The 27,280-nt window shown below is 61.5% G+C and overlaps 3 protein-coding genes across 4 annotated transcripts; all 3 read left to right on the top strand.

Annotated features, from left to right (window-relative positions):
• Window positions 1-33: 33 nt before the first annotated feature.
• Window positions 34-6,875, top strand: NOTUM (notum, palmitoleoyl-protein carboxylesterase). The gene is made up of 11 exons (XM_021680759.1): window positions 34-365; window positions 1,437-1,489; window positions 1,569-1,664; window positions 2,097-2,157; window positions 2,434-2,492; window positions 2,855-2,957; window positions 3,577-3,768; window positions 3,864-3,964; window positions 4,493-4,640; window positions 5,973-6,020; window positions 6,251-6,875. Exons 1-11 carry the CDS (start codon window positions 34-36, stop codon window positions 6,555-6,557), a joined length of 1,500 nt encoding a protein of 499 aa, XP_021536434.1. The 3' UTR covers window positions 6,558-6,875.
• A 7,428-nt stretch (window positions 6,876-14,303) lies between these two features.
• On the top strand, window positions 14,304-15,227 carry MYADML2 (myeloid associated differentiation marker like 2). The gene has a single exon (XM_021680760.1). It carries the CDS (start codon window positions 14,304-14,306, stop codon window positions 15,225-15,227), a length of 924 nt encoding a protein of 307 aa, XP_021536435.1.
• A 3,430-nt stretch (window positions 15,228-18,657) lies between these two features.
• On the top strand, window positions 18,658-22,996 carry PYCR1 (pyrroline-5-carboxylate reductase 1). Of its 2 annotated transcripts, none has more exons than XM_021680762.1 (8): window positions 18,658-18,727; window positions 19,099-19,241; window positions 19,493-19,563; window positions 20,294-20,473; window positions 20,661-20,882; window positions 21,055-21,147; window positions 21,321-21,484; window positions 22,143-22,996. In XM_021680762.1, the coding sequence occupies exons 2-8, from the start codon at window positions 19,175-19,177 to the stop codon at window positions 22,306-22,308; spliced, it is 963 nt and encodes a 320-aa protein (XP_021536437.1). In that variant the 5' UTR covers window positions 18,658-18,727; window positions 19,099-19,174; the 3' UTR covers window positions 22,309-22,996. The 2 variants fall into 2 exon arrangements, with proteins under 2 accessions (XP_021536437.1, XP_021536438.1); XM_021680763.1 differs by having other exon boundaries at window positions 18,708-18,735.
• Window positions 22,997-27,280: the final 4,284 nt, after the last annotated feature.

The raw sequence follows: 27,280 nt of genomic DNA, 5'->3' as shown, positions 1-27,280 counted from the left end.
CCGCAGGTGGCCGCGGGCCCGAGCGGCGGGGCCATGGGCCGAGGGGTGCGCGTGCTGCTGCTGCTGGGCCTGCTGCACTGGGCCGGGGGCGGCGAAGGCAGGAAGACCTGGCGGCGCCGCGGCCAGCAGCCGCCCCCGCCGCCGCCCCCGCCTCGTGCCGAGGCCGCCCCCGCGGCGGGGCAGCCGGTGGAGAGCTTCCCGCTGGACTTCACCGCCGTGGAGGGCAACATGGACAGCTTCATGGCGCAGGTCAAAAGCCTGGCTCAGTCCCTGTACCCCTGCTCGGCCCAGCAGCTCAACGAGGACCTGCGCCTGCACCTCTTGCTCAACACGTCCGTGACCTGCAACGACGGTAGCCCCGCGGGGTAAGGCCCGCACCGCCCGCACCCGCCCGGCGCGCCCCTGCACCCGCCCGCACCGGCTCCGGCCGCCTGGCCACCAGGGCGCGAGTGCCGTCCGCCTCCGTGCCCCCTCGGACGCACGGCGTCTCTGCGCTGGCCGCCCCGGGGGAGAGGAGCCGGCCCTGGGGAGGGCCCGGCTCGGGGACCCGCAGCGGGGGTGGGGTGCGGTGCGGCAGCGCTCGGAGGGCTGGCGTCCAGCCAGGCCGGGCACTGACCCCTCGGCCACTGGTGCCCAGCCCCTCTGCTCGCGTCCTTCGGTCTCTGGGCGGGGAGATGGCAGTCCTCGAGTGGCCCTGGCTCCAGCAGGAGGAGGCGACGCAGCGGGGCGGGGAGAGTCCTGCTGTACCCCCACCCCCACCCCAGCTCCACTCCGACCCTGTCTGCTCCCTGCTGCTGCCGGGACTGCCTGGGATCCCAGCCAGCCAGAGGGACAGGGAAGGGGCGCAGGTGGGACCGAAGGACCTGGGGTGCGGCATTCACCCCTCTCCGGCCGCCAAGTATATGAAGGAAGGATGTAAGCCTGAGGGTTGGGGAGGGGTCAGGGGCCCCCCACACCCTCAGCTAGTCGACAGCCGGAGGACCAGACGTTAGGTCGGGGCCCGGTGACACCCGTGCCCTCCCACGGCCTCCTGGCGGGTCCCAGGTCCCCCACCCCACGCACACTCGTCTAGGGAGGGCTCTTTTCAGTCTCCAAGCACCACCGCGCGTCCCAGGAGATCCCGAGCCTGGCGAAGACCGCGCCCCCCGCCCGGCCGCCGGCGCCAAGGTTACAGCGGGTCCCGCGCGGGGCGGGCCGTGGGGATTTTCCACGGACCACACAGCCCCTCGCGGCCCTTCCGCCCCGCGAGCGCCACCTCCCGGGACGGGCCCCCGCTGGCGGGGCCGCGCGCGCTCTGCGGGACCTGGCCGCTGGCGCCCCCGTGCGGCCGGCGCGTGCGCCCGGCGACAGGTGGAATGACCCTTTCCTCCCCAGAGCTGGGTCCTGCAGCCCCAGCCGACCACCCTGTCCGCCCGTCCCTCCCTCCCCCTTTGCAGCTACTACCTGAAGGAATCCAAGGGCAGTCGGCGGTGGCTCCTTTTTCTGGAAGGTGCGTCCCGGGAGCCCAGGCGGCGAGGCGGGCGGAGGCCCCTGGGTGCTCGGCTCTGACGTCGTGGCTGTGCTCGCAGGTGGCTGGTACTGCTTCAACCGGGAGAACTGCGACTCCCGCTATGACACCATGCGGCGCCTCATGAGCTCCAGAGACTGGCCGCGCACCCGCACAGGTCAGCAAGTCGCAAGCCTCGGACTGCCCGGGGCTGCCGCCTGCGGGTTGGGCGGGGCAGGGTGGGGCTCCCAGTTCCAAGTTCTGGAAGAACTCCTGTCCCCTCGCTTTCTAGAGCCCTGGGGAGGCCCCCACCCCGCCCACCCCCCAGTTCTCTAGCCCTCCTAAGGTCAGGGGCTCCCACCTGTCATCTCTCATTCTCATCCCACAGGTAATCTCCTGGGGGGGGGGGGGAGCTTACCATGGCTGCTCTGTCCACCACTCATCCCTAGGCCAAAGCAGCCGGTGGAGGGTGGGAGAGGTCCAGGGTCACATCCAAGTGACTGGCCTGGCCCACCTGCCTTGTGGCCAAGTAGGATCGCCCACATCCTACGCCTTCCTGCAGCCCCCTTCCCACCAGAAAGACCACCGCCTCTGTCCTCCCCCACTGCAGGTACAGGGATCCTGTCCTCCCAGCCGGAGGAAAACCCCCACTGGTGGAATGCCAACATGGTGTAAGAGGGAGCAGAGGGGTGCTTCCTGGGGGGGTCCCATCTGTGAGGGAGTTCTTTCCTGAGGAGTCCCGTGGGGGGCGGTCCTCCTTGGGGAGGGCCCTGATGGCGGCGGGGAGTCCTTCCTGGGCGGTCCTGTCCTTGGGAGGATCTTGTTCTCAGAGGGGTCCTTCCTAGGGGGTCCTGTCCTCAGGATCCTTCCTGGGGAGGGGGTCCTTCCTGAGGGCCTTGGGCAGCGGAGGAGTATGGTGGCAAGCTCACCCTGTTCTTGTGTCACAGCTTCATCCCCTACTGCTCCAGCGATGTCTGGAGTGGGGCTTCATCCAAGTCTGAGAAGAGTGAGTCCCTTGTCTTCTTTTCTATTCCCTGCCTCCGAAAGACAAGGCAGGGCGGCCGGTCTCGTAACTCCATCTGCTCCCCTGACAGTGTGTCCCAGGATGCCTGCCCCAAGCACCCACTGCCGGTTGTCCACGGCTGGCTTGGTCCCTGCAGGGGTCCGCACTCCTGGATGTTCCCTGGGGAGGGGCCCCCAGCATAGCCTCGGCACCTGTCCACCTCCCTCCAGTTCACCCCAGCCCCGGCCCCATCCCCTGGAAGAGCGTCCAGGCCCCCAGCTAGAGCTGCTCCTTCCAACCTGGAGGCAGGGGGCCTTGCTCTCTGTCCAGGCCCCCGCTTGAAGCCACCCTCCTCCCCCATGCAGATGAGTATGCCTTCATGGGCGCGCTCATCATCCAGGAGGTGGTCCGAGAGCTCCTGGGCAAAGGGCTGAGCGGGGCCAAGGTGCTGCTGCTGGCTGGGAGCAGGTGAGCCAGGCAGGGCGGGGCGTGAGCGCGCAGGCGGGAGTGGGAATGGGAGGGCAAGGAGGGGCAGAGCCTGGGACTCTGGAGGGCTCCCGCCTCACCAAGCCTGGGCAGGCAGCGGCAGCGGGAGGGTGGCTGGATGCCAGGGAAGGGGCTACAGTGACCTAGGTAGTCGGTGAGGGGTTAGCTGTGGACAAGGGCGCCTTCTCCAAGGGCCGGGGTCCCTGTGAGTGGGATCATCCCTAGGCCAAAGCAGCCGGTGGAGGGTGGGAGAGGTCCAGGGTCACATCCTCTGGGAGTGCAGGGGGCCCAGAGGACATCTACAGACTAGATGACGGGGCCTGAGACCACATATGTCACCTTCGTTTGCAGATAAGGAAACTGAATCAGAGAGTGAGAGAGAAGGGAAAGAGGAGGGGGAGGAAGCAGGATGGCCTGCCACTTAGCTCATTGCCTTGGGGTCAGTGTCTCTGAGCCCCCAGAAGGCCTGTGGGTCCCACACATGACGTGGAGCCCGATGGCAGTTCAGAGTGCATCAGGATCCCTGCCTGTCCCGGGGGCTGGGCTGGGGGCAGGCGGGTTCTGGGGCCGCACCCGGCCTCACGTGCTGCCTTCTCCGCAGCGCGGGGGGCACAGGGGTGCTGCTGAACGTGGACCGCGTGGCCGAGCAGCTGGAGGAGCTGGGCTACCCGGCCATCCAGGTGCGGGGCCTGGCGGACTCGGGCTGGTTCCTGGACAACAAGCAGTACCGCCACACGGACTGCATCAACACGGTCACCTGTGCGCCCACGGAGGCCATACGCCGCGGCATCAGGTGCCAGACGCTGGGATGCTGGCTGGGCCCACCAGCTCCTGTGCAGGGTGCCTGGGGGGAGGGCGGGGGCCGCCTGACCCACGGCATGTACCCAGGTACTGGAACGGGGTGGTCCCGGAGCGCTGTCGGCACCAGTTCAAGGATGGAGAGGAGTGGAACTGCTTCTTTGGCTACAAAGTCTACCCGACACTGCGCTGTGAGGGGCCCACGGGCCAGGGCGGGGGGCGGGGGGCAGGGAGCGTCAGTCTCGGCTTCCTCCAGCCTGGAGTCTAGAGGTCGGTCTGGAGACCCCTGCCCGCCCACATGGGAGCGGGGTACCTGAGCCATCCGGGTCTGCCTGGGACCTTCCTGGTCTCAGCATTGGAAGTCCACTTGGTCCCAGGCAAACGAGGACAGTTGGTCACCCCGTCCACATTCACAGTGAGGAATGTGCTTGGCAGCCGAGTCCCAGTGCTGCCCTTGGTGGGGCCTTGGCTGTCCCTCCTCCTCTCCGCCGTCGAAGGGGCAGCGTCACCAAGCTTTGGTCAAAGCGGAGTCCCTGGGGGCCAGGCTGGGGGAGGGGTGGGGGTGGGTGCCAAGGGTCTTCCTCAAACAGGGGTGCTGCGGGGGGCTGGTGGCCAGCACTCTGGGGGGAGCCCAGCTGGTCTGTGAGCCTACAAAGGCCCTTAGCCTGGGCTGGGGGGCCGAGTGCCGAGGCAAGGCCCAGCTGAGCTCTGCCCCCCAGGCCCAGTGTTTGTGGTGCAGTGGTTGTTCGACGAGGCCCAGCTGACTGTGGACAACGTGCACCTCACGGGGCAGACTGTGCAGGAGGGTCAGTGGTTGTACATCCAGAACCTAGGCCGCGAGCTGCGGGACTCGCTCAAGGATGTGCCGTGAGTGAACCGAGGGCCGCCGACTCAGCCCTCCAGACGTGCGGCAAACCCTCGGGCTTATGGGCGGGATGGGGTGGCTGGGTGATGGACACTGGGGAGGGTGTGTGCTCTGGTGAGCGCTGTGAATTCAGAGGTACAGACCTGTGCCTCTGAAACAAATAATACGTTGTATGTTAAAGAAAAAAGAAAAAAGAAGAAGGTAGCAGGAGGGGAAGAATGAAGGGGGGGAATCGGAGGGGGAGACGAACCATGAGAGACTGTGGACTCTGAGAAACAAACGGAGGGTTCTAGAGGGGAGGGGGTTGGGGGATGGGTTAGCCTAGTGATGGGTATTAAAGAGGGCACGTTCTGCGTGGAGCCCTGGTGGTTATACGCAAACAATGAATCATGGAACACTGCATCAAAAACTAATGATGTGATGTACGGTGATTAACATAATCAAAAAAAAGAAAATTAAAAAAAAATCCTCGGGCTTAAAGATAGGGGTCTCACAGACGGCAGAACAAGAAGCAGCCATCCAGCCGTCCAGACAAGGGGTGTTAGCACTAGAAAGAAGGGAGCTTTCAGACCACGGAAAGACGTGGAGGAAACGTAGATGCGTATTACCGGGAGAAAGGAGCCAATCTGGAAAAGGCTACATGGCCTATGATTCCAACCCCGTGACATTCGGGGGAAACGGCAGAACTGTGAGGCAGTAAGAAGATCAGTTGGTACCAAGGATAGAACTGGAAAGGGGGGAGGGTGAACAGAGCGCAGAGGAATTTTAGGACAGTGAGACTGCTCTGTGTGAGACACGAGGGTGGACGAGTGTCATTATACATTTGTACGATCCCGTAGAACACACAGCAGTGAGCGCGAGCCCTCACGTACGCCCTGGGCTCTGGGTGATGATCCTGGGTCCGTGCGGGCTCCTCAGTGGGACAGACACACCATCTGGTGGGACGCTGATTGCGGGGAAGGCTGTGCGAGTCGGGCGGGCGTGCACGGGAAATCTCTGTACCGCCCACGCCATTTTGATGTGAACCTAAAACAGCTCTAGAAATAAAGCCTATTGCACAAAAAAAAAGCACACGTCCGGGTCAGCCTCCCACCGCGGCCCAGCGGGAAGGGATGCGCTCGGAGCAGGGTTTGGAGGCAGGGGGAGACGTCGGTTAGTCGGGAGCATGTGGGCAGGTGGGGAGACGCCTGGTCCCGAGGAGCAGCTCGCCAGGCACGGCTGCACGAGGGAGGCGGGAGCCGGGGAGAGGACAGGTCCCCAGGGGAGAGGGCACCAGGCTGGGGCAGGGAAGAGGCCCAGGTGGTCGCTATAAGCCGCTGTCTCCTCCCCAACAGGGCCAGTTTCGCCCCCGCCTGCCTCTCTCACGAGATCATCATCCGAAGGTCAGTGTCCGCAGGCCCTGGAGACATGGTGTCCCCGGCTCTCGCTCTGAACACCCAGCCCCGCCCCATCCACTGGCCACCTGCCTTCCCTGCTCCGTGGAAGGGCTTCCTAGGGCTGTCAGTGCCACGTCCACAACCAGCTGTGTGGCCAGAATTCAGACCCAACCCACCTCCCGTGGTAGCCTGCTTTGGCCACACCGACTGACCCCCGCCTGGGTTTCTGTCTGTAGCCACTGGACAGACGTCCAGGTGAAGGGGACCTCACTGCCCCGGGCGCTGCACTGCTGGGACAGAAGCCTGCACGACAGCCACAAGGCCAGCAAAGCCCCCCTGAAGGGCTGCCCCGTCCACCTGGTGGACAGCTGCCCTTGGCCTCACTGCAACCCCTCCTGCCCCACCATCCGGGACCAGTTCACGGGGCAGGAGATGAACGTGGCCCAGTTCCTCATGCACATGGGGTTTGACGTGCAGACCGCGGCGCAGCAGCAGGGCCTGGAGCCCAGTAAACTGCTGGGCATGCTCAGCAGTGGGAGCTAGGGCTCCCGGCCCCGGGGGCTGGCACTGGGGGCCAGCCACCTCCCCGGGCTCCCCTGCCCCTCCTAGGACACGCAGGGCCCCGGCTGTCCCCACGGCTGCCTTCACTGCCCCTCTGCAACTGCCTTCGGGAGGCCCAGCCAGAGCCGGGAGTCCTGGGTCCTGCCGGGAGCCCTAGCCCCCCTCCTGCCCACGCCGAGGAGCCCCCCGTGCGGGGTTCCGGCCCACCGGCCCACCAGCGCAAGGGGCCCCCGGTCCAGCCCCAGCCTCAGCCTCTCCTGGCCTTTTGTATTATTTTATAAAGTGACTTTTTTTATTACTTTAATTTTTTTAAAAAGGAAAATAAGAAATATATGATTAATGATATTGTTTTGTAACATATTTTTTTTAAATAATGAAAAAAAAGACACCAGAAGAGCCTCACCCTGCAGGCGTGTTTATTTGAATGGGTCGCGTGCCCACCGCACAGCCCCCGAGCCCACCCCCAGGGCAGCAGGGATCCTGGGGGGCAGCCACTGGACACACAGGTTCTGTTCAGGGCCCGACACCCACCTGTGTCCCGTTCCAGACCCTTCCGTTCACACGCTCAGCAAGCACGGGGCGTGGGCACGGCACAGGCCCTAACACAGTGGTCACATCTGACTCTGCCCCATCCGGGGACACGGCGCGTGCTGAGCCGCTAACCGCGCCTCGACCCCTGCACTGTCAGCACTGTGTTGCCCCGGAAACCTCAGTGCGGCCTTTTGTCACCCCAGGAAACACTCCTAGCCAGAGAGCATGTTCTTAAAAGTTTGCATCGCATCTGTTCTCACGAGTGCCCCCCAGGCACACGCGAAGATACAGATTCGGGGAGAAAACCTACCCCGGCCCAGCCCCCACTCTGCTTCCCAGAGCACAAGCGTTCCTGTTGCTGCGGGGTCCCGGGGGCCGGCATCCCAGCACACGTGTGCCCACACTCTGCTGCCGCCCCTGTGTCTGCAGCCCTTGGCGAGCTGCGGGTGGGCATGATGCTCCCCGCCGTGCCCCCCAGGGCTGGGCTGCACGACATCACCAGGCGCCTGGGTCAAAGCCCCAGAGGTGGGACTGCTCCACCCTTTGGGCTTCCTGAGCACCCCCTGCTTCGGGCACCCCAGCGCGTGGCCCCGAGCGGCCCTCGAGCAGGTTTTATTCTTTTTTTTTTTTATTAAAGATTTATTTATTTATTTATTTATTTATTTGAGAGAGAGAATGAGATAGAGAGAGCACATGAGAGGAGGGAGGGTCAGAGAGAGAAGCAGACTCCCTGCTGAGCAGGGAGCCCGATGTGGGACTCGATCCCGGGACTCCAGGATCACGACCCGAGCCAAAGGCAGACGCTTAACGACTGAGCCACCCAGGCGCCCCAGATTTTATTTACTTTTTTTTTTTAAAGATTTTATTTATTTATTTGAGAGAGAGAATGAGATAGAGAGCATGAGAGGAGGCAGGTTCAGAGGGAGAAGCAGACTCCCTGCCGAGCAGGGAGCCCGACGCGGGACTCGATCCCGGGACTCCAGGATCACGACCTGAGCCGAAGGCAGCCGCCCAACCGACTGAGCCACCCAGGCGCCCTCGAGCAGGTTTTATTAAAGCCCCTGGAGAGGCCATGTGACAGAGGGAGGATCCTTGTCAGGTCAGCCTGGGCTCCACACCCAGCCTCCCGCCACCGATGGCAGGAGTTGGCAGACCTGTCCCCAGAATGGGGAGAATCTCAGAGACCCCACACCCTCACTCCCAGCAAGGTCAGGGGCCGTGCCTGGGGCGTCTGACCAGCTCTGCCCAGACATCGGGGCCACCGTGGGCCTGAGAGGGACCTGAGCAGAACCCGAGGGTGCTGGGGTCGTCTGCTGAGGGGTTCCGGGGCCTCCTCCCGCCCCACCTTCAACCCACTGGGCACCCATGTTGGCTTCCCCAGGTGGCCCTGAGTGGCCCACCTGTGGTCTCCTCCACGGGCCACTGCTCCATGGTCCCCTGTGGGAACCCATGCAGTCCCAATGGCCAAGGGCAACAGTGAGGTCAGGGATGGGGTGGCCAAAGGCTGGAGATGAAAGAAGGTGTATCCAGGAGTGACTGACTGCTGGCTTAGGGGGCAGCCCCTTCCTGGGCCCCTGGACAGCCATGGATGGTGCGCCCCCAGTGGGAAAGGGGGCGAGGAGTGCCCCAAAGGGGAGACTTCACAGGGAGGGGCCTGCCACAGTCGAGCTGGGTGGGGGACTCGGGCGGTGCTGCCCTTTAACCAGCTCTGTGCAGAGAAGGGCGATGGGCGCGACATCAGTGCGTGCAGGCAGACGTCTCGCTCCACCTGAGGCGGCCCGAAAGGGGTCAGCGGGCAGCTTCGCGTGTCTCAGATGCGCCAGGCCCACTGAGCACCCTACCTGTGGCGTAGGCCTGATGGGACTCCTTCCACCAAAGGAATAAACCTTTCTCCACGTGTTCCCGACAAAATAAGAGAGAGGCGAGTGGTCAGTCCTTGCCACACTTTACTGCCGGGCCGGTGACAAAGCGAGCCCCGGGCACGCTAGGTCGTGGCTGCCGTGAAACCTGCAGTATTCGGCATGGCTTCCCATGTGACGTGGGCACTCTGAGTCCAGCTTTTCCGGAAACGTTGCTCTTTCCACTTCCCTTATCACGTGATTCCTGCAGGAGCAAAAATGCTCAGCACATGCTTTAAAAAGTGGGGGGCTGGGGCGCCTGGGTGGCTCAGTCGTTAAGCGTCTGCCTTCGGCTCAGCTCGTGGTCCCAGGGCCCTGGGATCGAGCCCCGCATCAGGCTCCCTGCTCAGCGGGGAGTCTGCTTCTCCCTCTCCCTCTGTCCCTCCCCCCACCACTTGTGCTCTCTTTCAAATAAGTAAATAAATAATCTTTAAAAAAAAAAAAAATGTGCCTTCGGCTCAGGTCATGGTCTCAGGGTCCCGGGATCGAGCCCCGCATCGGGTTCCCTGCTCCGCGGGAAGCCTGCTTCTCCCTCTCCCACTCCCCCTGCTTGTGTTCCCTCTCTCGCTGTGTCTCCCTCTGTCAAATAAATAAATAAAATCTTTAAAAAATAAATAAATAAAAATATTTTTTAAAAAGTGGGGGGCGCCTGGGTGGCTCAGTTGGTGAAGTGTCCGACTCTTGGTTTCGGCTCAGGTCATCTCAGGGTCCTGAGTTCGAGCCCCGTCAGGCTCCACGCTGGGCATGGAGCCTGCTTAGGATTCTCTCTCTCCGTCTGCCTCTGCCCCTCCCACCCCCACCTCCACCCCCCGCCCCCGCAAGCATGCATGCACTGCCCCCCTCAAAAAAAAAAATGCTGCTAAAAAAAAAAAAGCCAGAAGATGCAGCTGCCTGGGCAAGATGCTCACGCGGCTGCCCTCTGCTCCCCCTGCTGTCAGAGCGGCTGTGACCTTTGGGCCCAGCCCGCGGTCCTTCGCCATCAACACTCAGTCCCCGAAGTCTGGCTACCAAGCCTCTGTGTCCCCTGAGCACACGGAGCAGCCACACCATCCTTTCTGCCCCGTGGACACCTGCTTAATGTCATCGAGCTCACAGCCAAGTTGTTCCTGCTTTATGGGGGCTTTCCCTGACTCCCCCAGAAGGCTAAATTCACTTGAAATTTTGTTGCTATTTCCACACTGTGAGCAGCTAGAACCTTAGTGTTTTTCTATGGTGACAAGTTAGTGAAGGCTTGAGAACAGACGTCATCACCAGCCTCGCGCCATGCACGTGGGGAGCCAGGGTCTGGAATCTGGAGCATGTCCCGTGTCAGGCCCCCAGGGGTCCTCACCACTGTCCCAGCCACGAAGAAGATCCCAGGGTAGGGTGGCCAAGCAGACCGTGGGGAGGACCTCATGGGCGCTGTGGGCAGGCAAGCCCGACTGGCAAAGCACAGGACGTAGACTTTGCTGTGATCTGCTCTCCAACTCTGAAGGTCCCTTACAGACAGGGACTGGGTAAGAACTGAGAAGGCGGAAACAGACAGGACTCAGGCACTAGGGCCACGGTGGAGCAGACCCCTCTGCCTCTGCCCTGCTTCATCACAGAGAACTCAGGGCTTGGCTCCGCCCCCCTGGGGGGCTGGGGAAAAGCTGGTGGTCCAGTGGCCAGCAGGGGCTTCGCCCAGACTTAGGCACAGCAGCCCCTTAGGGATGAGGAGAAGCAAAGCCAAGGGCAGACACCAAGGACCTGAGTCTGGGCAGGGCCCCCATGCCATAGGGACCCCCTCCCCCGGGGGTGGCCACGGGTCTCAGTTTCCCCACGGAGAGCAGGATGATAAAGACGGGTGTGCACACCTGGCGTCTGAGACCCAGCTCCCTCATGAAGGTCTCCCACTCAGCACCCGCACACTGACCCTTGCTCTGCGGGGCCAACAGGCGTCCAGTGGGGGCTGTGGGACAGCCATGGGCGCTGATCCCAGGACGCTGCCCTACTTGGGCTCCGTGGTCACTGTCAGGTCAGCTTGCAGGCCAGGCTCCCTGGGATACTTTTGTTGCCGTCATGCCAGTCCCTCCCCAGCATTTCCCCGCTCCATGTTTACCTGATTTCCAGGCATCTCCGTGCTGGCAGTTGGAGGCCCCCACCATGTCTCTTCAGGAAGGGAGGACCCCCCTCATTCACCACCCCTGCTCCAGGGTCCTGGGAGGCTGCCTTCTGCCTGCATATTTGGGCTGGCCATCCCCGGGCACCCAGGGACACCCCCCAGCGCTGACAATGCTGAGCCCGGTCTTCCCGAGATTCCCAAGGTTTCAGGTGCTCCAGGCTGGACCCCTCGGGGGAGGGCGGGGAGGGTGGTGCCCCCAGCAACTGTTACTGGGGTTGAGAAACACCGCTGGGTTCACTGTTAGGATTTGCTAAGTTATGAACTTTGGCTGAAGCGTGGTACATGTCTGCTTGAGATAAATGAAACTGTCTGCTCCGATCGAGAGGATTTCCTTCCAGCTCCCTGTGGTCACAAGGCAGTGGCAGCTGAAACCATCCACCCTGCACCCCCCACGCCAGAGGCCCATGTCGCCCTTGCTCCCTTGCCCAGGGTCATGAGCTGCGGACACGTGGAGGGATGAAGCAGACAGTCCTTCCCAAGGGCGCACACGGTGCTGCCCAGGGACAGAGCCTTCCTCCTGAGTGTGAGTGAGCTGGCCAGGCTCCCCAGTGAGCAGGAAGAGGACACTACATGGAAGGGGCTGCCTTGCGAGGCCTTCCTACCCACCCTGTAGCGTCCGGACACTATCTCAGAAGATTAAAGACGTGAGAACCAATGAGAATCCCTTATTTTACGATTATATTAACTGTTCTGAAAAAATCATACACAGGCACGTCAGGTCAGATGACCACCACAGTTCCACTGTTAGAGGGGGTTGTGTGTGTGTTCGCCGAGAACACTGTCCACGAGAGGCCCCCACGGCTGCTGAGACCCCGAGAGGATGGCAGGAAATGGAGACGTGGACACATGAAGTGGGGACACCACTCCAAGAAGACGGCCCAGCTCCCATGCTCTGGACCCTCCCTTTCACGATTCTCCCGACAGACACCCTGGTTTTCCTGCCAAGAGCATTTAGCAGAATCTAACCGCAGGGAAACAGGCAGACAGACAATACACATTGAAAGCCTATGAAGACACTGGCCTGGACTCTTCAAAAGGACAGTGTGTATGGGGGGCTACAGACTATTCCGGAATAAAGGAAACTGACAGACATGACAGACCACTGCAATGCATACTCCCAATGAGATTCTGGTGCAAACGTTTTAAAAGGTATAGAGTGCAGGGCATCTGGGTGGTTCAGTTGGTTGAGCGTCCCACACTTGATCTCAACTCAGGTCTTGATCTCAGGGTCCTGAGTTCAGGCCCCGCACTGGGATCCATGCTGGGCATGGAGCCTACTTTAAAAAAATAAAATAAAATTAATTAATTAAATTAATAAAAGGTATAAAGTATATTTTGGGTATAGATTGAGAAAATTGAGTAAGGACCATGTATCAAGTGATCATTCTTTAATTTCCCAATTGTGGGGGCACCTGGGTGGCTCAGTTGGTCTGCCTTTGGCTCCGGTCATGATCTCAAAGTCCTGGGATAGAGCCGCCCCCCCACCTAGTTGGGCACCTTGCTCAGCGGGGAGCCTGCTTCTCTCTCTTCCTCTGCTGCTCCCCCTGCTTGTGTGCTCTCTCTCTCTCACTCTCTCTGTGTCAAATAAATAAATAAATAAAATCTTTTTAAAAAAATTTCCCAACTGTGGGAGAATGGCTTTGTTCTTAGGAGGTGTCCATAGAGGTATCTAGTGGCAAATCACCGTATCTGCAGAATTAATTAGGATTTTTTTTAAGATTTTATTTATTTATTTGACAGAGCGAGACACAGCGAGAGAGGGAACACAAGCAGGGGGAGCGGGAGAGGGAGAAGCAGGCTTCCCACTGAGTAGGGAGCCCGATGTGGGGCTCGATCCCAGGACCCTGGGATCATGACCTGAGCCGAAGGCAGATGCTTCACCGACTGAGCCACCCAGGTGTCCCCAAAATTAATTAGCATTATTAATTATTAATGGTGTGGGGGAGAGAGAACACAAATAGGGCAAAATATTAATAATTCTTGAATCTATAGTTAATTTTTGAATTAATAATTCTTGACTCCTGGGTGGCTCAGTCGGTGAAGCATCTGCCTTCGGCTCGGGTCATGATCGGGGCCCTGGGGTCGAGTCCTGCGTCAGGCTCCCTGCAGGGAGCCTGCTTGTGCGCACTCTCACTCTCTCTCTGACAAATAAATAAATAAAATTTTTAATAATAATAATAATAATAATTTTTGAATCTAGGTGAAAGATATCTGAGTGTTCGTTGTATTATCTTGCAACTCTTCTGTAACTCTGAGATTTTTCTAAATGAAAAGTCAAGAAAAATATGCATAAGGATGTATATTGTATGCAGGATGGTCTCAGTGGCTGAGCTGGGGAACAGAATTACAGGGGATTTTTTTTTGTCTTTTCCTGTATTGACAGGGCCTTCATACGGACAACCTTTACAGTCAGAAAATTGTTCTTCATTTTCAAAATCATTTCATATACTGTTAATACTTCAGCTTAAAGAGGGGAGACCCGAGTTTTTTCTAAGCATTATTATAAGTTGAGGAAAGATAAGTGAAGAGTTCCATAACAAAGCCCCAAATGATAACTAAAACTCTATGCCCCCCGGGGTCAGTCCCAACACCTCCAGGAGATCAAGCTGAGCAAGAGCCCCAGGGACTTGGACAGCAGGGTCCTGAAACCATCCCAGCCCCCACTGCTCCCCCGGCCTCCCGAAGATCGTCCTCCCTCCTCCCAGGGGTGATCCTGGAGGCTTCTGAGCCCACCTTCCCTGTCTGCTGCTCTCCCTCCCCCTCCCCCTCCCCCCGCAGGCCGTGGAGCCAACTGACCGACAGAGGCAGGTGCTTCGGAGGTGGGCCGGTGCCAGCAGCCAACGGGTTAATGGTCCTGGCAGGGGCTTGGCGGCGGGACGCAGGGGTCAGATGACCCTGGGGGTTGGGGACAGACACACCCGGCTGCTATTCCGGGGCTCCAATCGTGACCACCTATTTATAGTGCGGGGTGGGGGTGGGGGTGGGGTGCTCGCCCGCCCCGCACAGGCCGCGGAGAGGCGGCCCTCTGCTGCAATGTCAGGCGGCGTCCTCATCACCGCTACTGCAGGCTGCCGGCACCTGTCTCCGCGGGCACAGCGGAGAGCCGGGCCGCCAGGGCCAGCGGGCAGCCAGTGAGGCGAGGACCAGGCCGGCCAGATGGGCAGCACCATGGAGCCCCCCGGGGGTGGGTACCTGCACCTAGGCGCTGTGACGTCCCCCGTGGGCACGGCCCGAGTGCTGCAGCTGGCCTTTGGCTGCACCACCTTCAGCTTGGTGGCCCACCGGGGCGGCTTCGCGGGCGTCCAGGGCGCCTTCTGCATGGCTGCGTGGGGCTTCTGCTTCGCCCTCTCCGGCCTCGTGCTGGCCTGTGAGTTCACCCGGCTGCACAGCTGCCTGCACCTGTCCTGGGGCAACTTCACCGCGGCCTTCGCCATGCTGGCCACGCTGCTGTCCGCTACGGCCGCCGTCATCTACCCCCTGTACTTCACCCGGCTGGAGTGCCCCCCCGAGCCTGCGGGCTGCGCAGCCAGGGACTTCCGCCTGGCCGCCAGCGTCTTTGCCGGGCTCCTCTTCCTGGCCTACGCTGCGGAGGTAGCCCTGACCCGGGCCCGGCCGGGCCAGGTGGCCAGCTACATGGCCACGGTCTCGGGGCTCCTCAAGATCGTCCAGGCGTTCGTGGCCTGCATCATCTTCGGGGCGCTCGTCCATGACAGCCGCTACGGGCGCTACGTGGCCACCCAGTGGTGCGTGGCCGTCTACAGCCTGTGCTTCCTGGCCACGGTGGCTGTGGTGGCCCTGAGCGTGACGGGCCACACGGGGGGCCTGGGCTGCCCCTTCGACCGTCTGGTGGTGGTGTACACCTTCCTGGCCGTGCTCCTCTACCTCAGCGCAGCTGTGATCTGGCCCGTCTTCTGTTTCGACCCCAAGTATGGTGAGCCTGGGCGGCCCCCCGACTGTCCCCGAGGCAGCTGCTCCTGGGACAGCCAGCTGGTGGTGGCCACCTTCACCTACGTCAACCTGCTCCTGTACATCGCCGACCTCGCCTACTCCCAGAGGATCCGCTTCGTGCCCACCCTGTAGCTGCCTGCCTGCCAGGGCTCTCCAGGTGCCCTAGGCACCGTGAGGGCCACCCGGGTGAACCCAGACGCCCAGGGAGCAAGCCCGAGGCAGGCAACCACCAGAGCCACTCCTGGATTTCTGGCCAGCCTGGGGGAGGAGGGAAGGGGAGACAGAGGGGCAGAAGGCCCTGAGCAGGACACAGGCAAGCATCCTCCTCCCCCAGGCAGCTCCCAGCCCCTCTCTGTCTCTTGGTCTATCTCTCTGTGTATATCTCTTATCTCTGTCTGTATCTCGCTCACGCTTTCTCTCCATTTCCTGGCCCTCCCTGGCTCAGTGCTCCCTACTGCAACACGAGAAGCCTTTGAAGCAGATGCTGTTGTGACCCACTTTATAGATGTGGACATCGAGGCTAGGGTTTGGAGGCAGCCCCACGTGCCCAGTGTCTGGAGACCACACTCAGGCCATGACCTAAGTACAGTTGAAAAGGGGACGGTTCCCGGGAGTGTGGGAAGGACAGCGGTCTCAGCAGGGCGCTGCTGGGGGGCTCTGTACCAGCTCAAAGAGAAGGAGCCCGGCGTGGGGACCCCTCCCTGCCCACCTCGGAGTGGCTGTAGGAAGAACAGGAATCATGGTGTGGTCACACACGGCAGCTTCGGCAGGCTGGAGACAGTGCCGGGGGCCTGCAGGGGCCCACAGGGCGCTGGCAGCACCGCAGTGAGCGCAGAATGCCAACGGGAAGCCGGGTTCCTGCCCGGGGAGGGAGTGCCCACCAGGCACCCACCATCAGCCCCAGGGTGGCAGCTTCTGCAGGGCCTGCTGTGGGCCCTAGACAGGCGAGTCTGGGGCAGCCCCCACCCAGGGGGAGGGCCCAGCCGGGGGCAGCCGCTGGGTCACAGAGCCTGGGCGCCGGGCACCTCCCTAGTGCTCACAGGCCCACGACCTCCGCTCAAGTATCCTTTCACCTGGCCACTGACCACCAGGGCCCACTGGAGCTGAGCCCTGCCGCACTCCAGCTCCTCCTGCTCAGGAGCCCGGACTGGGCCGCCCCTGAGTCCAGCAGCCCCGTGGCCCGTCCTGGGGCCTTGAGCAGGAAATAAAGGCCAATGTTGACACGCATCCTGGCTCTGGTGAGCAGTCTCTGCCCAGGGGACGATGGCCAGCTGCACCTCCTGGGCCATCCCCCCAGTGTGACCCAGTGTGAGCGGGGAGATGGGCCAAGACTGGGCCTGACTGAGGGAGGAGGTGCACCTTGGGCTGAGGGGCAGCCTCCCGAGGAAGGAACAGGCATTGTCCTCTCCCTCTGTGGGCAATGGGGGTGGGGAAGTGAGGGTGCTGCCGAGCTTGTCTCCCCCCTTCCAGTGGTGCTCACCAGCACCCCACACTCCTGCAGGGGCTTGCCAGGGGTGGGGCATAGCCATGGGTTCCACGGGCTCCCTTGTGCTGGCGCCATGCAGAGCACGAGGGGGGCGACTCGCCTGCCTGGTAGGGAGGGCGCACTGACAGGGGTCCTTTATCTGGAGGGGGGCAGGTGTTATTGGCTCAACAGCCGATCCCCAAAGGGACCAGGAGCCAGTGTGTCCTGAGGTGTCCTGACAGCCCTCACTGGCTGGGGGAGAGCGGGGGCCAGGGGGTCCATCTCCAGGTGACAAATGAGCATATGGGCCGCATCCTTCCTAGCTCACAGGGAGGCCTGGAGGCGGACCAGTCTTCCTCCTTTTCTAGCCAAACTTCTGAAATGGTCACCAGCTCCCCAGTCTCCTCATTGTCCAGTGGCCTTGTGCACCCAGTGCTCCACCTACCCTAAATTTTAAAGGTCCTGTGGGGAAGACAAAGGAGGGGGGATCCAGGGCTCAAGATAAACATGGCAGAAGTCCTCCAGGAGGCTTGCCTTGGGATGTTCCTGCCAACAGTCACTCCCTGGGTGGGAGGACCTTTTCTTTTTGGAGGAGGGAGTTATTTGTCCTTATCACTGAAAAACAGTACTTTTTTAAAGGAAGGGTTCTGTCTTTTGATTATGTCCAATCAGGCAATACTCAGGGGGGCTGTTGGATTTATGCCTATGGGTTTGAGTCTGGACCACTCCCCAGACAGTCCACTTTGGACAAGTGGGGTGGGGTCATGGGGCAGATGTTGGTGGGCAGGAGTCGCGAGGTTTGGTGGGCATGGATCCTGGGGGTGCCAACTGGAGAGGGGCCTCTTGCTACGGCCCCTCCCTCAGACGGTAAGGACTGAATGTTCAGATGCACCCATGCGGTGGACGCCAGGAGATCCAGCTTGCATGCACCATCACTACCCAGTGGTCTGTTGGCGTTGGTGGCCACCATTGTGTCCACAAGAGCTCACAGCCCTGCTTCTGGGGCACAAACATCAGGGTAATGCCGGATCATGTTTGAGAACAGCTTGTTACCATTTAAGATACAGAACTGAAAAAATAAAGCAGGTCACCCCTTCCCCTGGGCGGAGCGGGGATGGCGGTGGTGGTTGGGTTCCCAATGGCTATTACTTCTTACTTTGCCCTTAATCCTTCTGCTGACTGGGACCCTGGACTATCCTAAACCCCAAATGCAAACTCAACTCACTTGAGCCCTGAACACATCCTCAGGGGAAAAATGACTTGTTCTCCAAATGCAGGGGCAAAAATTTCCATGGACACTGCAGACAAGATGTCAGGAGATGTGGGGGTGCTCCACAGGAGCTGGGGGGCACTAGGGGATCTCATCTTCTGTTGACTGGTTGATCACTACCCACCCCAAGCACCTGTGGGGAGGTTTACATGGTACAGGCTATGGCCTCCCGGGGGGGGGGGGGGGGGGGGGAAGACTTGCAGAGAAAACCCCAGTTGGGAAAAAGAGGGTCTGGATCTCAGAGGGATTGACCTAGACCTGCCAGGGCCCCCCCCATTTTGAGATTCTGAAAAGGCTTAGGCTATCCTCTCCAGTGTCCAAGCTTCTTGGTACAATAAACAAATTTTAAAGCGACAAAACGCAGTATCAAAATAGTGTTATATTTTAATATGTTTCCATTTTGCAAATTGTTTTCAAGCCTCCCACAAAAAAAAAGGAAAAGAAAAGCAAGCAAGCAAAAATATTATACAGTTTGGGCTTCTCCAGTTTGATCAAGTAACAGCTAGCCCGGCCACGCGATTGAGGACACCAGCCTGGCGTGCCCGTGTGCCGTGGCCCACTACCAGGCCCCGCGCGGGGAGCCTCCGCCCCGGCCGCTCCTCGGAAGCCCGCGCCAGCCGCAGCCCCGGCGCGCTCAGTCCCCACGCGCGGTCGCGGGGGCGCGGACCGGGGCGGGGGGCGGGGGCGCGGGGAGACTGGGCCGGGGCGGCGGGGGCGTGAGCGCGGGGCGAGAGGATGATGCAACCGCCCCGGAGCCTCCCGCGCCCCTCGATTGGCCGGCGCCTGGCGGCCGCGCCGCCCATTGGTTGGAGCGACGAGGGCGGGGCCGACGAGGCTCGGGTGCCGCGTGGCGGGCGCGGCTCCACGGCTCCGCGGCTCCGGGGCGACCTGAGCGCGGTGAGTGGGTGAGTGGGCGCGGAGCTGGAGTCAGGTGTGGGTGGGGGCGGTGCACGGGGAGAGGCGCATTTGCACACCGTCTCGGGCCTGGGGGGGCCTCCGGGCTCCGAGCCGTCGCCCCCCGCGGCTGTCCGACCCCTTCCGGAGGCCGGCACGCCCCTCCCCGTGTCCTCTGTCCGGGACCGTCGGGGGCAAACTGTGGGCAGGGAGACTGGAGCGATTGCCACGTCGGAGCTGGCGGGCGGCGTCGGGGAAAGTTGGACCGGCTGGGATGGCGGTGGGAGCGGGGAGATGGGCTCGGGGCCAGCGGCCAGGCCTGGCGCTGCCCGCCCAACTTCTTGCTCTGGATCCTGCCCCATCTCGCCCCGCAGTTGCTCCCCCAGCGCCCCCAAGCGCCCCCCAGCGCCCGTGCCAGCTGCGAGGGCTGTGGGCGGGGCCCCAGACAACATGAGCGTGGGCTTTATCGGAGCTGGCCAGCTGGCCTTCGCCTTGGCCAAGGGCTTCACAGCCGCAGGTAGGCCCTGCAGCCAGGAGGCCATGGAGTGGGCAGGGGTGGGCCATTACCCTTCTACCGGCTGGGGGTGAGGTTCGGGTCTGGAAAACTTGCCCTGTTTCAGTCCTGTGGGAAATGGCAGCCTTGGGATGTTTGGGGGTGGGGTAGGGATTGCTGTCTTATCTGGGTGGTGGGATTTCCACTTTCCTTCCTGGGAATGTGATGGGGGGAGGCCAGAACAGGCCTTGAGGAAGGATCTCTGTTACCCACAGGCATCCTGGCTGCCCACAAGATCATGGCCAGCTCCCCAGACATGGAACTGGCCACCGTTTCTGCCCTCCGCGTAGGTGCAGGGTGGAGGGGGACAGGGAGGCAGTCCCCGAAGGGGCTAGTTGGTGTGTCTGGGGAGAGAGTGGGATCGCCTTGACCCTGAGGGCCGCAGGTGTAAAGGGCCAGTGGGAGACACCATGTGACCCCCCCCTCCATGAGATGCTGTAGCATCCCACAGACCCTGCCTCCTGGCCTGCTGGTGGCTCCCCTTGCTCGGCTCTCGGAACCTGGGTGACAGGCACACGTGCAGCTGGTGGGGGGGGGGTGTGCCGGACTGGAATGGGGTTCCCCAAATGGAGCCTCCACAGGGGCTGTGGGAGCCAGGCAGATGGGATCACAGTGTCAGGGCCAGGTTGAACACATCTGGGGACTGAAATAGCTTTGGTTACCACAGCTGAATCAGGGCTCCAGATGTCCAGCCGGGAACCTGCCACTCATAACACCACTCACCCCTGGAGGACGGTCGCCCACGGTGGGGTGGATCAGGGCCGTGGCATGGATACATACCCCTTTTTCTGTTTGCAAAAGGGATGTATTCCAGAGCAGAGAGCTTCTTCCACTTCAGGGTGGGAAGGGTGGCTGGGGCCTGTCAGAGCTCCATGCCCTGAGCCCCCTACCCTGACTGTCCACATTCTCAGCACCTTCTGTCCTCTTCTACATGTGGGGCTCTTAGCTTGGGGAGGATACTAGGGGGGCCAGCCAGCAACGTCGGCAGGCTGAGCCCACGTTGGTGCTCCCTGCAGAAGTTGGGAGTGAACCTGACACCCCACAACAAAGAGACCGTGCGGCACAGTGATGTGCTCTTCCTGGCCGTGAAGCCACACATCATCCCCTTTATCCTGGACGAGATTGGCGCTGACATTGAGGATCGTCACATCGTGGTGTCCTGCGCTGCTGGGGTCACCATCAGCTCCATCGAGAAGGTGAGCTCTGTGGGTCCAGGCCGGTGTGCTGCACGGTGGTCAGGAGCTCTGGCCGTGAAACAGGCATAGTGGCCCAGCCCACAGCGAGAAGCCAGGAAATGCGTAGTTGCCCAAGCGTGTTCAGTCATGCCTAGCACGCTCTGCTGGGCAAGGGGCGGTACAGACACACAGCTGGTTTCTCCTCCAGAAGCTGACGGCGTTCCAGCCAGCCCCCAAAGTCATCCGCTGCATGACCAACACGCCGGTCGTGGTGCGAGAGGGGGCCACCGTGTATGCCATGGGCCCCCACGCCCAGGTGGAGGACGGCAGGCTCCTGGAGCAGCTCATGGGTAGCGTGGGCTTCTGCACGGAGGTGGAGGAGGACCTGATTGATGCCGTCACGGGGCTCAGTGGCAGCGGCCCAGCCTACGTGAGGACCGGGGATGGGTGGCCACTGGTGGTGGTGGACGGTTCTCAGGCCCTTGGGGCACGTCCTCACCCCGCTCCCTGCTCTGGCTGCAGTGGGCAGAGCTGCTGGACCCACTGTTGCCTGGAGGAGGAGGAGGGGCCTAGGGCCGTGGCTTAGTGCCTTCTTCCTGCAGGCATTCACAGCCCTGGAGGCCCTGGCTGACGGGGGCGTGAAGATGGGGCTTCCCAGGCGCCTGGCAGTCCGCCTCGGGGCCCAGGCTCTGCTGGTCAGTGTTTTTCCTGGTCCTTTGGTGGGAGCCACTCCTTGCCGGGCCTGATGCTGTTGCAGTGGGGGTGGATGGGTGGAGAATCAGCAGGTGCACGGGGGCCGGGGCTGGGGGCAGTGGCCTGCAGGCCGGAGAGGCGCCCTACGGCAGTCAGCTGTTCACTCTGGCTATAGGGGGCCTCCAAGATGCTACTGGACTCGGAGAAGCACCCAGGCCAGCTCAAGGACAACGTCTGCTCTCCAGGCGGGGCCACCATCCACGCCTTGCATGTCCTGGAGAGTGGGGGCTTCCGCTCCCTCCTCATCAACGCTGTGGAGGCCTCCTGCATCCGCACACGGTGGGCCCCCAGTGCTGCCTCGCACATTCTGCTCAGCCATTCCCTGAGCAGACGTTTACCGAGGCCTGGCAGGGGCGCCCCCAGGGTCACAGCTTATAGTTTCCCCTCACCAGCCGTTGTCCCTTGGGGACGGGCTGCCCTGTGGGCCCACGCTGTGCTCCCCACAGAGTGTCACCCCCTGCAGCCCGCACACCAGGGTGACCACCCAGGCCGGGGAGGCAGGCCAGTGGGAAGCAGAGGGAACCCCTGTGGGCCGGGTCACCCCTTCCTCCCTGCCCTCCTCCTCCTGGGGAGATTCACCGGTCAGCCGGCAGGAGGCTCCGCTCTGCGCATGCGCTCACCCCAGCTCCGGGACGGCAGGAAGGACTCGAAGAGGCCGGATGGACGGCAGGGTTTGGTGGCTTGGCTTGGAGCCGTCGTCCCATGAAGGGTTCAGGGGCTGGGGTGGCCGGTAGATTTGGTGACCCTGAGCTGATCTGAATGAGGTGAGAGGCAGGCAGAGGGCCGTGTGGGGGAGGGGTGGCTGGCAGAGGGAGCTGCGGCAGGAGGGACAGCAGAGTAGCACCCAGGCCAGCAGGCACTCCTTCTTCCCTGGGGGACAGCTGGGCCCAGGAGGGAGGCAGAGCCCGGGAGCCAGCCCTCCTCACTGCCTCCCCAGGGAGCTGCAGTCCATGGCTGACCGGGAGAAGGTCTCACCAGCCTCCATCAAGAAGACCATCCTGGACAAGGTGAAACGGGAGTCCTCTGCAGGGCCCTCACTGACCTCTTCTGGCCACTCCAAGCTGGTCCCCCAAAGCCTGCCCCCAGCAGGCAAGGAGAAGTGAGATGTCCAACATGCTCGCCAGGCTGCTCCCCACCTCCTCCTCACAGCTGCGCTTGGGACACTCCTGTGCTGGCTGTCCTTAGCCCCAGGCCACACAGGGTGTCCCCACGGCAGCCTGCTGCCCGCCACTCTGGCCAACTCAGGTCAGCAGGGGTTGTAACCAGGGAGGGACCACATCGCTTCCTAGCAGGAATTTGTGCAGTCACTGAGTGCTTCCTGGCCCAGAACACAGATGGATTCTCCGACCTCAGCGACCCCTTTCCTCTGCCCCCAGACCAGGTCAGGAGCTCTTCTTCTGGAGTTCAGGAGGCCCGGGGGTCTTAACTCCCCATGGTCAGCTGGCTTGGGGCTTGGCCCCTCCTGAGTACAAAGGTCAAGTGTCCCTCCCCTGCATCCCCACTCCCGGGAAGGCCCAGCCAAGGAGGGAACCCCATCCCACCCCTGCCTCTTCTCCAGTCTTCACTTGGGGGGATGCCTCCTCAGTGTGAGAAGGACCCGAGGGTCCCAAGTGTCCTGAGTCCGGCAGGCAGGACCACGGCTGCCAACTCCCCCTTATCCCTGTTCGGCATTTGAGAAAAGGGCTCCTTGGATAGGCTCAACTTCTGAGGTCCATATCTGCCATTCCCCACCCACCTTACAGAGCCTGTATTTCTCTCCCCAGCCTTTTAGATGAAATACATTGGTTTCCAACCCAGTGCCTTGTTTCGAACTTCATCACCTCGTGTGGAGGGAGGGCCCCAGCGGCCCTAGAGGGTCCTTGTTGAGTGTCGTCTTAGACGCTACCCACAGCCCACAGGTCCTGGAGTCCTTTTTTGCAAGGCATTCTGGCTGCGGGGGACTGAGTCTCAGTGAGCCCAGGTAGAGGGAGCTTCTGGGGAAGAGTGTGGTGCTTTGGGCCTCAGTCACGAGGCGTGACCCGAAGCTGGCACCGGAGGCTGGGCTTCGCGTGCCCTGCTGTGTGAGGGGCCCCAGCCTCTGTACCCTCCACACCTCCAAGCTTAGCGGGGGCAGATGTCCCCTCCACTCACACGGTCAGGGGCAGGTGAGGAAGGAGCCCCCTAGGGGGGTATATTAGGGGTCTCCAGAGACACAGAACCAGCAGATGTGTATATATCTGGGCCTGGAGGGCCTGTGTCCCCCCTTGTGTGTGCAGAGGTGGGCATGAGGGTGGGCAGTGAGCAGCCGGAATCACCCCTCTCTGACAGAGCCTTGGCACCCTCTCTCTGGGGAAAAAACGTTCCCAGAAGAGGTCAGGCCACAGGCCTGGCCAGGACCAAGGCTGGCTTCCAGCCACCCCTTCAAGCCAAGGCGGGTCTCGCTGAGCACTCGCTGTTGGTAGGACGAGGGGGCGTGCGGCCCCCGCGCTCTGGGTCTGAGGGAAGTGAGCAGGTGGGTCTGAAGTGTGGAAAAGGCACATCATGGTGTTGGAGGAAGCACCGGGGTCCAGATAAGCTTTGCAAGGAGGCTTTACTCCGACCCACGAAGAAGGTACTGGGTTCCAGCAGACGGGACCTGTGGGCTTTCAAGCTGCCGTTTTGGCTCAAGCCAAAGTTCCACAGGTGGGGAAGCAGGAGAGCCTGATGGAGCCTGAGGAAGGGGAGTGAGCTAGGCAAGAAGGCTGCGGAGGTGAACGAGGCCTGAGTGTCCCACGGGGACAGACATCCAGGGCTGCCACTGTAAGCATGAGCACAGACTGCCCTGTGGGAGGAGCAGGGACCTGATTCACATGGGTGCAGGGTGGGCCGAGGACAGAGCTGGGCCTCAAGGGCCAGGGGCCCACAGATGCCAGCTGGGAAGCATTGCGATGCTACCACCTAGAGAAGCCACCACAGGGGTCCCACTGGGGAGGGTCAGTTTGGCATGCCTTCCTGGCTGCCATCGCTGCCCGTTCTGACACCTATCAAATGGGGCATGAAGGAACTTACTGCCCTCTGCCCAGTGGGCCGGGTGGGCCTGGTGGAAGAACCAGCTCCCTCTGCTTGGCCCAGCTTCTGCCTCAGTTTCCTAGTTGGAATTTTGCCCTACGCTCCTGCCTGCCTGGATGGGGCCCTTGCCCTGCTTCTCTGCCAGTCCTTTCCTGTACCAGGCTGACCCCTGTCTTGTGGCCCCCATGAGAGCTGGGCTCAGGCTCCGGAACAAACAGGTCAGCAGCCCTTGGCCAGACAGAGAAGGGAGAAGTCCATCCTAGGAGGACCCTGGCATGGGCCTATCTCCCTGCCTGGACCCCCATGGGAGTAGGGCTAGTCAGTCCGTTTGGACACCAACCACATCCCCTTGTGCCCTGAGCCTCCTTACAATGTCAGTTTGGGGCCTGCTGAACTCCAGGAGAAGCCAGGGGGGCCCCCAGATCTGCCCATGGAGGGTGCAAGCTGAAGAGGGACATCTGGGAGGTGCCAGCAGGAGGGCAGTGGCCAGCTGCAGTGGGAAGCAATGCACTGGAGGCCCAGGGAAGGCCAGGCTGGACCAGAGAACCAGGTTTCGGCGTCTGCTCCCAAGAGGCAGCTCGGAAGCTGGTCATGGTGATGCTGCGTGGACCAGCAGGGATGCTGAAACCCATGGGCCTGTTTCCTTGCAGTATCACTCCCAAGCAAGGCTGCAGTGCTGTTCCTGGGTGGGGGCCAGCCAGACTTAGGGCAGGTGAGACCAACATGGGCTCTCTGGCTGGACCCAGAGACAGATGCTGGGGGCTTGGCTATCTTGGGTGTTTTAACATTGCACGTCCTCTTCCTTGATGGCCTCCCCCAGACATGCAAACAAACCTGCTACCTGTTACTCTGCAGGTGATCAGGACCCTGTTCACATACTCTCTCCACGGCTCTGAATAAGAGTCTGGGGTGATGGGGCAGCAAAGGAGCCTGGGTAGTCTGGAACATTCCCCTCTCCACAGGTCCCAGAGATTAGAAGGTGGGCAGCCCTGCACCATCACATGTCCAGAGGGCTGACCTTAGGGCCCAGGGCCATCTGTTTGTAGGAGGCAGCCCTCACACCCATGCAGTGTCACTGGCCTCCAGGTGAGTTGGGCCCTAATTCACTTCCCACAGACCTCTCTGGCGGCCCTGGGTGGGCGCAGCCTCATGCCTGCCTGTCCCCTCTTCCAAGATGGGAGAAATGGCCGGATGTGTTCCCAGTGGGGAGGAGGAGGAGGAGAGCAGCAGCACGACATAAATCAGCCTCTCAGTCACCTCCCATGTATAAATGGCAGCCAGAGCCCATCCTGTGAGGATTGAGGAGTTAGGGGTGTGGGGACATGAGGGGACTAGCCAGTGAGCTTCCACCCATGGTGGCTCCCAGCCCCAGGGCCAATCACCTGTGTTTCCTGATGGCGTGGTTCCGGCCTGAGCTGGGTGGCACCGAGTCAACCCCATGTGGCCTGCCAGGGTCCTGCCGTGTGGAGTGGCTCTTGAGGCCCGGCAGTAGCTCAGGCCCTACATCCCTACCAAGTGTGACCAGGAGAACGGAGCTGGTGGTGCTGGTGAGGAGGCTAGAGAAGCTGGAGCCCACAGGACTGCATTTTTGTCCTCAGGGGCAAGCCTTTGTAGTTCTGTATATTTGGTTGACTTTAAAAGTCGTGCCCCTGGGGCACCTGGCTGGCTCAGTTGGTAGAGCATGCAATCTTGAGGTTATGAGTTCAAACCCCACCTTGGGTGTAAAGATTACTTACAAATAAAATCTTTATTTTTTTATTTTTATTTATTTATTTTTAAGATTTTATTTATTTGATAGAGACACAGTGAGAGAGGGAATACAAGCAGGCAGTGGGAGAGGGAGAAGCAGGCCTCCCGCTGAGCGGGGAGCCCGAAGTGGGGCTCGATCCCAGGACTCTGGGATCATGACCTGAGCAGAAGGCAGACACTTCACCGACTAAGCCACCCAGGTGCCCCTACAAATAATATCTTTAAAAAAAAAAAAAAAAGTAAGAGTCATGCCCCAGCTATATTAAGGCCCTGGAGTACAATGTCATGCCCTGCCCTGAAAGAGCACCTTGGGATAGACAACCACACACAACCCTACAAAGCAGGGTACAGGCACTGTGGGATGGAGAGACGTTCCTGGAGGCAGGCAGGGGGTCCTGCGGGGGCCCTTATGTCCCTGGCTTTGGGGGCCTCCGCAGACGGCCTTCATCAGTCAGTGGCACTGAATTCCCACAAAGACCCGGCCGCCGCCGGTCCGTCACTGCTCCCTCTGCCAGCTCACCTGAGTCCCACTGCCCTGCCTCGCGGGGTGACACCCTTCCTGGCTCTACACCAGAGAAGGGAAGTCCAGGACTTGGGAGTGGGAATGGGATCGCTCCAGTGCCCCGTCTCCCCCTGGTTGCCTGTCTCTGGGAATTTTGAGCAGCATCCAGAAGTCCTTACAGAAGGGGCGGGAGCAGACGCGGGCTCGTGGGAACGGAGTCCCAGACAGATGTGGATGAAATAGGAAAGGTGCGGCGGGCACATCAACTATTCAACAGATGTTTACGGTGCGGTCCCTTGCGCTGCCCCAGGGCTCGTCACTAACGTGAGGTCTCGGGGCGGTGGGGAGGACACACCACAGTCCTCGCAGGACCTTGGAGGTGGCCTTGGCCAGACCTCACTCTGAATCCTGGACAAGGCTGTCGGGTCCTCTGTGAACCAGGCCACGGCTGCCTGGCAGGGCCGGGGTCGGCTGGGCAATTACGCGAGGTAACGCGCGCAGTGCCCGCCATGCAGCGTCGGAAGCACCTCGAGGACCCTCTCCGCGATGCGCGGGGACCTCAGGGCCGCACCGGTCCCGTGGGTCAGGAAAGCGGGACACGGGCCCCCGGGACCCCCGGAGCCCCCGCCTCACGGCCCGGAGCGTGGCCCGCCGAGGAGCGCGCGCCCAGGGCCAGTCCCGCGAGACCCCGCTAGGGCAGGGCTCGGCGCGCGGTGCCCGGGCGACGGCTCCGGGCGCGCAGGCGCAGTGCGGGCGCGCCCGGCTGCCGCGGCCGCCGCGGCCCTGACCCACGGGAC

Source organism: Neomonachus schauinslandi, chromosome 15, assembly GCF_002201575.2.
Source record: "Neomonachus schauinslandi chromosome 15, ASM220157v2, whole genome shotgun sequence".
Lineage (NCBI taxonomy): Eukaryota > Metazoa > Chordata > Mammalia > Carnivora > Phocidae > Neomonachus > Neomonachus schauinslandi.
Note: the sequence above shows the minus strand (reverse complement) of the source record. Positions and strands in the feature narration are given on the sequence as shown.